This window comes from Castanea sativa, chromosome 1, assembly GCF_040712315.1.
Source record: "Castanea sativa cultivar Marrone di Chiusa Pesio chromosome 1, ASM4071231v1".
NCBI lineage: Eukaryota > Viridiplantae > Streptophyta > Magnoliopsida > Fagales > Fagaceae > Castanea > Castanea sativa.
The window spans coordinates 22,334,020-22,346,575 of NC_134013.1; the positions used below are offsets into that span (position 1 = coordinate 22,334,020).

A 12,556-nucleotide genomic window follows, 5' to 3' on the forward strand; every position below is an offset into this window, starting at 1 on the left:
CTATCTCTTCGTCTAGTGTATGTGAAGAAGACACCTGCTCTTCCGGAACAACAGTTGCCTGAGAGTGCACGGCGAGGAATTGCCGCTATGGGCTGGTTGTACAAAACGGTATGAGGGCGTCAGGGAGATCGTGGTCGTCCAAAAAGTGGGGCCGGGCTACGTTTATTCTCCTTCGTCTTCGGTCACCCACGATTATGGCATTTTCTATCTCCTAGAAGTCCGAAGAGATAGGATTGTACCCCGAGAATCGAGATGAGGCGGCTCTAAGTTGTAAGTCCTCGACGACAAACACCTCGGAGTGAAGCACTCGGTTTAGATCGGCAACCGGCGGTGGCTCAAGCGTGGACGCACGTGTTGCTTGCATACGCAAAGAAGACGCGAAAGTGAACAACATGGTCAGATTCACACAGCCAGTGATAAAGTTAAACAAATGTAAATACATGTTAGTGTGCATGTTTGTGAGTATTAAAGGAAGTTGTGAGATGGGGAGGTTAATCCTAAGGTGTCGCACCTGGATTTCCCCACTCAACTGTACAGTGGAGGCCGTCGTGCCAATTCCCAGAGACGATCAGGTAGTCATCCTTCATACCTTTGTTGGATTTGGGCAGACAGGAGATTAGCCTAACGACGCTGGAGCGGGATTTAATATAGTAACCTACGTTGGAGAGTTTATGGGACTCGTACAAAAAGACGACATCGTGCCAGGTGAGGTTTAGACCCATTTGCTCGTTTAAAAGCATCGACGCTACCCAAAACTCTAAAAACGTTTGGGAGGCATCGATCGGGACACGTGCCGTGGTTGCGAAGGTACTCCCTAGTTACGGGTTTCATTGGGAGGGTCATCCCACCCTCTATAAATGCTATCATTTGGATGATAACCTCTCCATCTTTTATAGAACCGTCCACTGATTCTGACTTGCAATATTTTAAACCTAAATCTACGGGAATGTTATACTTGTCTCTAAAGCATTCCATTCCAGCGGCGGTATCAACTAGACACTTAAACCTACCCATCAGAAAAGAACGAAAGGCTAAACTCTAAAGGGGAGAATATCTACGAGGACAGTCGAGGACTATATCCGAGGAGAAAAGGTTAAGAATAGAGAGAGCAAGAACTTACAAAGTTGAAGGTGTGCAAATTTCCACGGTTTTCTGCAGGTAAAGTATGATTGCTGATGTTTTGATGGGATTAGCCCCTGGGGAATTAAATGAAGGCGCAGGTTCCCGAAGCGTCACGACGTGCGGAAAAGCGGCCTCGAAATTATATTCGTCCCGCCCAAATTTTCGTGGAGTAACGAGGACCGTTGGATACCCATCTCGCCGTTGAACGTGGAGGACAAAGTGTAGCTTACAGCATTAAATGCGCGCGTTTTTGAAAATAAAACCGCCAAGTGGCATCTTTTGGGTCGCGAAACGATTTCCACACGTGCAATCACGCACAAAGGGTGTGGAGTAAGTTCTCGTCAGATCAAAACCCTATTTTTCTCCTCGGACGTTGAAAATTAGAGTTTTGAGGGGCTATTATGGGGAGTAAAAAGACCTTGATGGGAATGTGGGCCTTTGGGCCATGCTAAGGAAAGCCGACCTGCTCTTGGGTTTAGAACTTGTTAGTATTACGGGTCGGCCCATACGCCGAGGATCCGAGGATCCAGCCGAGGGTGAATTTCTCTTCGGACGGACACCGGAGAACCCGGGACTTCATAGTAAAGGTTAGGGAATGACACGGTCAAGACCAATGGTTAAAGGGGGTAAACCCTTGAATGTCCTAGAAGCACTGATGTTAGAGAAATACCAAAGATAAAGGCTGCCACCTCCACATTAAAGACCCTGCACCTACCACCCTGGCCGCATTAATGGGGAAGTGACACCTAAACAGTGGAAGGGAAACTTCTAGTTACTATTCAAAGGCACTGAGAAAAGAAATATCTAGGCTAAGGGGGAGTTGGGGCAACACGTGTACAAAGTATCAAAAAGAGGAGTATTTAAGGAGCAACTTAGAACAGAAATGGGGGGGCTCCCTTCTTTGTAATGAAAAAGAAAAAGAAAAAAGAGAAAGAGATAATATAAGAACAGCTCTCGGCATACGTCCGAGCAGGTTGATTTACAATATTCCTTGTTGTTTTCAGGTGTTTGCAATCTTTGGCTTGTCATTTAATCCTCAAACACTTCTAACCTGGGTTTCAAGCCCACACTCTACAAATTCATATTGTTTAAGGCTCATTGGGCCTGAGCCCGTAACTGTTCTTGGGGCCAGGTGCAATTGTGCACTTACAAAGGGCTTTATCATTAATTTGTAAAAGCTAACGTGCCGCATTGGTATTGGAGGGGGTAAATAAGTCGGTTTACACTATATCCAGTTTGAATATAAACTCATTAATCATTATATATATAATTAAAAAAAACATTATTTATTTAATAATAAATTTTATTTTGAGAGAAAGATAAGTAAGTATTCTATAATAAAAAATTTAAAAAAAAAAGTTTGAGAGAGAGAGATAAAAAAAAGTACTCTATCCAGAATTCCAACTATTAAGAGCGTCAATATTTAGCTTGCTAAAACTCCAAATATGCTAAAATTTTTAGCATCAAGCCCCATAAATCTTGCATTATTGCATGGGATGATGCAAGATTGAAATTTAATACATCATATTAGCAAGACTATCTCATTTTTGTGCCCTTTCAATTGAAATTTCATTGGTTTTTTTCTTTTTCTTTTAAATAACTAAAAAAAAAGGGCTCACAAGGGTAGTCCCTACTTTTGCCATGGCTCAAATTCTTATTATTTCATTATGGCACGGGACCACCCAGGTACTAATTAGATTTACAGCTCATAAGTGTGATAAGTTACAAGAACTTCCTACCACTATTTTAGAACTTCCTACCACTATTAAGAGATAAAAAAAATTACTCTATCCAGAATTCCAACTATTAAGAACATCAATATTCAGCTTGCTAAAACTCTAAATATGCTAAAAATTTTAGCATCAAGCCCCATAAATCTTGCATTATTGCATGGGATGATGCAAGATTGAAATTTAATACATCATATTAGCAAGACTGTCTCGTTTTTGTGCCCTTTCAATTGAAATTTCATCGGTTTTTTTCTTTTTCTTTTAAATAACTAAAAAAAAGGGCTCACAAGGGTAGTCTCTACTTTTGCCACAGCTCAAATTCTTATTATTGTATTATGGCATGGTACCACCCAGGTACTAATTAGATTTACAGCTCATAAGTGTAATAAGTTACAAGAACTTCCTACCACTAAGCCACCTCTTCAAGTGACTCAAATTTTATTGGGTTATGCCCTCTCTAGTGGGTAAGTTGTATCCACAAACATGGACACCAACTCACTGCTCATCCCATGCATCTTAGAAGAATTGATGTTGATCGTTGGGTTAGGTTTTCAATCAAATTTGATTTATTTGTGCTAGAAAAACACAAATCCAACTCATAGTAGTTCTCAAAAATCAATCAAAGTCAACTTATTCGTGTTGAGTAGAGTTGTGGATTGAAATTATTCTGTTAAGCCTAATAAAAATATGGCAATTTCATAGTTATCTATTATTAAATAAATTATTATAATTTATACATTTGGACAACATTTCCAACTTCATTAAAACTAAATCTTAAAATACCAAAATAATTTGAATTAACAAATGAAATTAAGGCTCATAATCCAAAATATTTTTTTTTTGAATTATTATTAATAATGAGTTTGGTCAGGTTGAATTATTGATTGATGTGATTCTTTTAAAAACTAAATATTTCGTTAGAGAAATGACGATCTGAGAGGGCCTTACTTTATTTGTTGTATTCACACAATCCTCAAGAGTGAAAATTCCTAACAATGACAATATTTTGGGGCATTGAGGTTGGTGTAATTTATCCAAGAATAAATTACTTAAAAGTTTGAAAAGTGAAAATTGATTTGCTAAAACATAAGAGTGCATGAGTAAATTTTTTATATCCTCATGTATATTAAATATATGATTTTTTTTTCTTATTTTTTTATTGCAATATGATTATTTTCTTTAGTACACATTTTTATTTTCAAGATATGGTATTAATATTTGTAGGATTCTCTTAGTGTTTTTTTTTTTTTTTTGGCTCACATAAAATGGAGGAGGGTTTTTTTATTATTTATTTATAATTTGATAGTTAGATGAAGGAGATTTGAACCCAAGTTCTCCTCTATAGGAATATTGGGTAATACCACTGAGGATATTGCATACATGATCAAGCTGTCGTCAATACTTCCGAGGAGGAAGAATTATCTCATACATTATACACCAATGCATGCATAGGATTTTTAGACTTTTAGTGCTAACTCTATTTGGTCTGAATATAGAAGGCTTTCAATAGGGTAAATTCTTGAGTACAGTTTAGATACAATTCCGTAGGTGCAGTTCATTAAATTTAAGCATATAACTACATTATATTGAATTATCCTTAAAAACGATAACATCATGCTTTATTGATTATTACAACCATGTGTTTCAATATAATTGAGAATTCTAATGAACACACACCTAAGAAATTGTACCTTAATTTTGTCCTTTCACAAATTTTCCAATTCCTGGTAACCAATCTCTAAAACCATGCTTCAGTATCAATACAAATGGTAGTTCAGCCTTGACATTCATGTCGACATATTAAGAACCAGCTAAGTAAACAGCAAAAGCTTAAATTAAGCATCATTAAAAATTCAGCGCTTATACAGCCTGGTAAATTTCGAATTGCACACAATGACAAAATAGAAAGATGATATAAAATAATCCCTTCAAGCCAATCTCTTTACTCTGATATAGGATGAATAATTCATAACTTAATTTTTATTCCACCATCATACCAAATAATAATATCTAAGACACCAAAGAATAACAAACTCGTTTCTTTTGAAGTACTTTAAGCACTTGGCATAAATAGTTTCTATATGCTCCTGACAGAATTCATCACAACACTACACAATAATGACAACATCAGACAACATACAAAAGGGTTCTCTCTCAGGTTTTGCTCCATCAAACTCCCATACAGAACATAACTTAGATCCTGTAGACAACATTTTTTTCTTTTATCGTGAGATTCTGATACCAGAATTTCTTGTTATATACACAGCGCGCTTCAATAAGAGAGATGGCATATACCACAAGAAAATGGTCGAAATGAACTAACAATTAATGCCACATTGACCATTTGCGGCAGCCCTTGCTGAGCTGGAGATGAAGGGGTCGATCCGCACCCATAATAAGGAGAATATGGAAGCAAGAAGTATAGACCAGACAATGACAATTGTTGGGGTACGATTTTGCCTACCCAACAAACCCTTCAAGAATGGATACAGATGGGCAATGACCCATATGGCAAAAAACAGCTTGCCGAAGAGGGGACCCCAAGACTGGTATCCACTGTTTATGGCATATGAAACACCAGCAACAATTCCTACCAAGTTGATAATAAGGACTGTGGTTGGAGGGATGAGAAGTGATGTCCATTTGAACACATATAGCTCTGCAAAGTCCCCATCTTCATCAGATGCCTTTGAAGTGACAGTGAAGTTAGTGTCAATCCCAGCAAGCACCTTCAAGAGCCCTTGGAAGACCGCAAAGAGATGAGCTGATGTACCACCAATGACCCAGAATTGTTCATTCCTCCACCAGTCCTCTATACTGACCCCACTCCACCTAAGCTCAAGAATTCCAGTAGCAGCAATGGAGACAAAGAGGAGAATAAACCACATGCTAGCAAAATTACTTATCTGCATAAAATAAGCAACAGAAACAAACAAAATTTTAACTTCCCAAATTATCTCCCGCCAAGTCAGTGAATGCAGATATACCAGAAATAAACAAATGTGATGCTTTGAAAGATTCATCTCATTAATTTGTTATTAGGCCGAACCATCACTCACCTCAGGAATGATGAATTTGTTAGTGAGAAGGCAAAAGGCAGGAAGCATACAGTACGCAATAAGTGGGATTGATGTAAGGGGATACACAATAGTATTTATGTATGCCAGTCTCTCCAAAGGCTTCAGCCTCCCATTGTAGCCATACCACAAGGGGCAATGCCTACTCAGCAAAATCTCAATTGATCCCAAGGCCCATCGAAGAACCTGGTTTAACCGATCAGAAAGATTGATTGGAGCAGACCCCTTAAATGCCGGGCGGGGAGGCATGCAATAGATTGAGATCCAACCACGGGCATGCATCTTAAACCCAGTTAAAATATCTTCTGTGACAGAACCATAGATCCATCCAATCTGACAGTAAAACAAAAGGCCTGATTAAATAATGCATAAGCACAACAACATCAAATCAGTATCTAACTGCTAGGTTGTATATTGATATACTTACCTCTTTTCCCCATTCAGTCTTGTCTTCATATCCACAGCTGATAACATGGATTGCTTCCTTTAAAAGGGTCGCAGAGTTGGTTGTAGGTGGAATGCCTCCTTGTTCCATGAAGGTGGCTGCAATAAAAACCGGAGACTGACCAAAACGCTTCTCTAAGCTCTTCTGAGACATAAGAAGTGATCTCTCATCATCATACACTGCAGAACAAAGGGAACGCGGTCACAGACTTTTAATATTACAAAACAAGGATTATTGGATTGACAATGATTTTTTTGTCAAATTAGGGAAAACAGCTTCTAAAGAAAACCAACCTTCAACACCCTCCTCGATGTCTTCCATATTGAAAATGGGAATAGTGGATTCAGTTCTTTTTACTGCCCTCTTCTTGTCAATGTATTTTTTATTGCCATTCTTTCCCTTCTTTCTAGAACCACAACAACTCTTGACAATAATGTTTGGTTCCAAATCTTCCTCGGTTAAAACTGGATCATACCCATAGAGAGCTTGCCTGTTGAAACAGCAACCAGTTCCCACATAGACAGGACCCTGGATGCCATCCAGCCCTTTCAAGTTGATCTGCAAAATACAACGATTACAAGATTATACTTAACCAAGCGCAAGCACAGTAAAACACTATGGAGAAAGAATTTGCGATCAAACATCTAGTGGAACCTACATCGAAGAAGACAATATTGCGGTTAGCATATCGATCATGCATGTCTATGCCATCAAAACGCTGTGGGAACTGTACATAACATGTCTTCTTTCCATAAGCAGGATCCATCATGAAACACATGGCTTCTTTAAGAGCTTTGCTGTTATTGAAGTAGTGATCACAGTCAACATTCAGGAGATATGCACCATTGGTTAGGACAGCAGAAACTCGGATCTGAAAAAAATTAGATATAACCAAGTCAGAAAACATGGATTAACATCCTTCCTATCACAACAAACCTCCCATATCCATCAGGCAACCAATCACATCACTGGCAAACTATGGTACAGAGTGGTGGGATGTCTTTTTTTTTTTTTTTTTTTGAGAAATGAGGGGTGGGATCTCTATTTACTAAAGATGTAAGAGAAATCTTTTTCATTTGGTTTGTTCTCCATTTTGGTTAACATCAGCATCTACTACATAGCATATGAGCCAACTTGAAATTGGTCAATGGAATAATAAGGCTCATACTTAAATAAAATTTCTTATGGGCTTATTTAGCCTCCATATGTATGCAATCTATTTGCAACATCCAGCCAATGGACAGTTTCTGTAAATGTCCAAGGCAGTCCATAAACAGCTAAAATTAAAAATTCTATGATAATAATTTTTTTTTTAAGTAATGATAATTGAAATCTAGTGTAGTCATAAGAGTTACAAATCACAAGACTGCACCACCTACATAGGAATAATTTGATGGTTGTAGATGTCTAACCAACAAATTTGTACTTCCTCCCATAGGAATGAGTGGAGGGCGAGGTCTTGAGTTCTAAACCTATTAGGGTGCATGTATAATTTACTAATCAAAATGTGTACTGTAACCATCAAATCACTACATTTAAGGCCTGCAGTAGACATACCAATGCATTCATTGCTCCGGCCTTCTTGTGATGCTGGAAGCCAGGTCGCTTTTCACGAGAAACATAAACAAGTCGTGGTAGCTCATTCCCATCAGTATCAAGCCCACCACTGTGGCCTAAGAACACCTGTTCTTCCAGTCAATAGAAAAATAAATCACAACGAGAATATAGATAAGTCTTAAAATAAATCACCTGGAAAAAATGATGATACCTGAATCATTCCGGGATGATCCCTAGGATTATTTCCAGGCCATGGAGTGCCATCTTGCATTGTCCAACCTTCTTCTGGTGTCTTTTGTGCTTTGGCCACTAGGGCATTGATCCGTACCTTGAATTCTTCATATTCTCTCTTTGAAACAAAATGGTTTGTAAAGTCAAAAACAGTGAAGTTAGTATAATCTTCTTATTTAAACCATCTACATTCTAACACAAGGCATAAAGGCAAAACTCCAAAATGGCATTTTCTTTTGACCCAACTTTTTTTTTCTCCTCATCATTCAGGAAAGACAAAAATTTCAGGGTAGCAAGCATTCTCCAGAATTTCTCTAGAATTTCCTTATACAGTATCCGAAGGCCTTAATATCTGTTGTGGGCTACTCTCCTCGACTCCTCTCCTTCCCCCCCCCCAAAATCCAAACAGACCATTAAGCTTGAGAGATGTTTCAAATCTCACATTGATCTCATCAGCAATTTTTATCAATTAAAAAAAAAAAAAAACAATTGACAGCTTCAGAAGCCCCACACCACAGTAATCACAAAGTTTGCATATCAACCATGCACCCCGTAATATGATAAGGAAAATGAAGTTATTTCCAGCAAGTTATCACAAAAATAGAAAGATATAGATCCAACATGGCAGCACACACTCACCTTCATCGCCCGGCGTTCTTTCACAAATGAAGGTTGTATTTTGTCTTTCAAGTAATCAATTTTCTGGCAAAAGTAAAACTCAGGGGCCCTAGGCTCAATGTTGTGCTTCTTGCAAAAGGGCACCCACTTCCTTGCAAACTCCGCAGTTTCAGAGAGGGATTCAAAGGTCAACATTGCTGAACCATCATCTGATACATAGCAAGAGACCTTGTCAACAGGGTAATCCACAGCAAGTATGGACAAAACGGTGTTCGCTGTTACAAGAGGAGGCTCCTTTAGGGGATCCACAGTACTAACAAAAATATCTACAGGAGCCAGCTGCGATGGTTCTCCATCCCTATCATATCTGTGCAACATAAATAATGTTTAACAACGAAAACAGACTACTTCCTTGTGTTCTAACACCATCATAACTAGAATGAAGTTAACTAACCTCAATGTAAGCCTGTCAAGATAGGTCTCACGGTTAATTGGAAACCATTTTGGGAACTGATCCAGAAGCCAGGATAGAGCAAACCATATCTCACAGATAATTGATGTTAGCCACAACGGGTACGCGTCATTCACTGGGTGAGTAACACGGTATTGTAAGAAGAAGCCCAAAATAATAAGCCGCAAAATGATGACGACACGATAAGGTGTCAGGTAAGAGGAAGCGATGGGCACCACGCGACTCAAAGGTTGCCGAGCATCATCAGCCCTGTGACAAATGAATTTATCAGCTCAACAAAAAAGAAAAAAAAAATCACACAAAATAATGTTAACCAACTACGCTGGCAAAAGAAGCCATTCCATTGTCAATCTACAGAATCAAAATCCATGCTTCAACATTACGTCACTGACTAACTGAGCATTAAACATTTTGGCATAATATTATATATATATATATATATAGTAAATATAAAGTAATTGATGGAGGGAAAAGTTGAGGGGTACAGGATATAATCAAATATGATAACAAAGACCAATACAGGATCTTAAAATTAATTTCATGCATTAAATATAGGAAACTTGATTCAGAAACTACCCAAGCCAAAAGAAAAGGCCATTAATACAATGTGGGGTCAAAAATTATCAATCAGTATTCAGTAGTCAAAACCATGCATCAGGGAAATATTAACAGTAAATAATAAAGTCATAACAGCCAAGAGAGCATGAGAAATAAAGATTTTATAAATAAAAAAAAAAACGGGATTCTAACATTTGCAGTTCTTCTCCATTGGAACCAGTGCCTTCCAGGTCTCCCTTCCCTTCAGCGTATCTACTGGTCATCTGCATCATATTTTTCTCCTGTTTGAGCTTCCAACCTTCAACCCTTTCCTTCCAGTCAACATTTCCAAGCCCATAAGAATTCAAGTCCTTTGATGGGTCCACTATTCTCACCTGAACTGTAGAAACAGATGATATTTGATAAAGTCCATACAAGTGATATAGAAGCTTGTTTGAGGATTTCTAAATAAATAAACTAAAGTTACTTGTCTACCTGGCTGTCTTGGGTCAATGTAAGGAAGCGAATGAACATTCTTTTCTGAGGGTCCCAAAGGACCTGATGTGGTTCGCACAGATTGGTTGTCAGGTGTAACACATGGAATTTCACCAGACATCTGAAAACATATTTACATTTTAGTAAAGAGAAGGTTCCAAAACTATATCACTGGCATGATCAATTGCAAAAAGCATGTTAGATATGAACGTTTTAAATGCAATTGTAAACTTGTAACAATTAGTGCAAGTGACTAATCTGGTATATTTTTTACATGCAAGGATTCCATCTATGTTTCTCCTTTACAATTATGATATTTTACGGAAGTTCTAAGATAAATTTTCAAAATAATAGAGATGGAATTTAACCGCCGAAACCTTAGGATGCAAATCCAGAAATTAAGCATCAGAGATGTGAATGTAGAAAAGAGTCATGGATTGTTTGAATTGCCTACCGGCTGCCCATTGGTGAGGAGGGGAATCGGTTGTTGAGATTCATGTCTTGAGGAAGAAGAGTGTTCAGCATCTTCCCCCTGCCACTGGCGTCTTGCCTTGCTATTTCCTTGGGTGTAATTGAACTCGTTATCTAGATCATCAACATCATCCTCATCATCATCTCCATCCACTCGAGGACTCCCTGAAATACAGACCTTATCAACTTTCATTCCAAAACCTACAACCATAAATTAACAATGGACTCGCTGCAAGCTAACCTTTGTGCCTCTTATATCTAGTCTTGCACTGGGGACAAGCCTGGTTCCCATCTTTCCGCTCATACTCGTAACAAGGCCGGCAAACAGGGAAGGCACATTCATTGCAAGCGACAAAGACATCACCAGTAGCTGTAAGGCCAACTGAATCCCCACAGATCTGACATATTTGTCCATTCAAATTCTTTAAGGGCTTGGGCTGCATTGTACAAAAACAATGTGAGAATCAGAATGACAGAAAAGAAAAATAAGCCAAAAGAGGTTAATGTACAACACAAAGCAACTTTACAATCTAGTTATGATTTAATTAACTAGCTCTATTTTCAATAATAGTTTCTGATGATGAAAATGCAATGGCACACCATTTGCCACAGCAACTCACAATGGTATTCCGTATTCATTGCTTAATTCAGAATACTATTTCGAAAAAGAAATTGTTACGACTGAATAATCACATTCATGTTTCACAGAACAAAATTCATGTAAACCACATAAGTATATCCTCCTCCCAGATTAACACAGCTAGAGTAGATCTTGGGTATGTAGCTGAAAGAGTGAATCAGTGAGTGGAAGTCTAACAAAATAAAGGCAAGAGTCTAGTGGGTAATGGGTGATCTCATCTAAGATTAGCAAAAATGGAGTTAAATTCCACTGAATCTGAACTATCAAAATATCAGCTTGAACACTAACAAATCAAATCAAAGTACTGTCAATAGTTTGAAACCAGCCAGCCCATAATAAGTCTGACTGAATATCAAAATCAGCAATTAATTAAATTTTCACCCAAATAAATTCAGCTATCAAAACATCAAATTTAGTCTTATCTAACAGAAATCAAAACAGCGTTCAAATTTAGAAACCCACATGAGAAATCCCCCACAAAACTAACCAAAAATGCCACTACCCATCAGAGAAAAAGCATCAACTTTGAGCTTCCACTCACTTCTACACAGTCAACATCAAGAATCAAGATCCACAAACTCACACACAAACACAGTGCAGGAAATGGATTGGACTAATAAGGGAGTGAAAATCGGAAATGGGTAAGTAGAAAAATCACTGACCCCACTATCGGAATCGTGGCGAATCCGGACCAGCTCGTTCCTCTTGTGTGACCCAGCTACCAATCCCGCATTAGCTTCCATGTTGTTTGTTTCCTCAAAATGCTATATTTTTTTTGTTTTCAAAAATTAGAACATACAGACAGATCCGTAGCGTTGTGGATTTGAGAGAGAGCCAAAGGCTGTGAATTCTTCGCGCATTCAACAAGCCATTTCTCTCTCTCTCTCTTCACTTTCTCAAAGTCTCAGTATTTATTTGTTTGCTCTCCACAGTCCACACATCTATCTAAGCTGTCTCTTTATCATTTTGGTTTTTTTGTTTACTTTATTGTCTTTTTCTCTCTCTCTTTGATTTTTTTCTTTTAAATAATGATAATAATAATGATCCACCGGCTGGACCTGTTGCATGTATACCTAACCCATTGCGGCTCCGCGGCCATTGCTGACCAAGTTAGTCAGCAACGGCTCCTTCCCAATCCGGCTTTATTTTAAAAATATTTCC

General features: G+C 38.2%; 1 protein-coding gene across 1 annotated transcript; it reads right to left on the reverse strand.

Moving 5' to 3' along the window:
• Nucleotides 1-4,805: 4,805 nt before the first annotated feature.
• Nucleotides 4,806-12,341, reverse strand: LOC142609947 (cellulose synthase A catalytic subunit 1 [UDP-forming]-like). Its single transcript, XM_075781675.1, has 14 exons — nucleotides 12,058-12,341; nucleotides 10,997-11,192; nucleotides 10,739-10,920; nucleotides 10,285-10,405; nucleotides 10,003-10,189; nucleotides 9,235-9,501; nucleotides 8,802-9,147; nucleotides 8,143-8,280; nucleotides 7,932-8,057; nucleotides 7,033-7,245; nucleotides 6,668-6,932; nucleotides 6,357-6,553; nucleotides 5,912-6,262; nucleotides 4,806-5,758 (listed from the first exon to the last, which is right to left on the reverse strand). The coding sequence occupies exons 1-14, from the start codon at nucleotides 12,136-12,138 to the stop codon at nucleotides 5,171-5,173; spliced, it is 3,258 nt and encodes a 1,085-aa protein (XP_075637790.1). The 5' UTR covers nucleotides 12,139-12,341; the 3' UTR covers nucleotides 4,806-5,170.
• Nucleotides 12,342-12,556: the final 215 nt, after the last annotated feature.

What these genes read in the sequence shown, in the direction of transcription:
- LOC142609947 (XM_075781675.1), bottom strand. Translation starts at nt 12,138, where the DNA reads ATGGAAGCTAATGCGGGATTGGTAGCTGGGTCACACAAGAGGAACGAG. An exon ending in ATCATCCCGGAATGATTCAG is followed by an intron (nt 8,058 to 8,142) that starts GTATCATCATTT and finishes CTGGAAGAACAG; the next exon opens with GTGTTCTTAGGCCACAGTGG. An exon ending in CATCGAGGAGGGTGTTGAAG is followed by an intron (nt 6,554 to 6,667) that starts GTTGGTTTTCTT and finishes TTTGTTCTGCAG; the next exon opens with TGTATGATGATGAGAGATCA.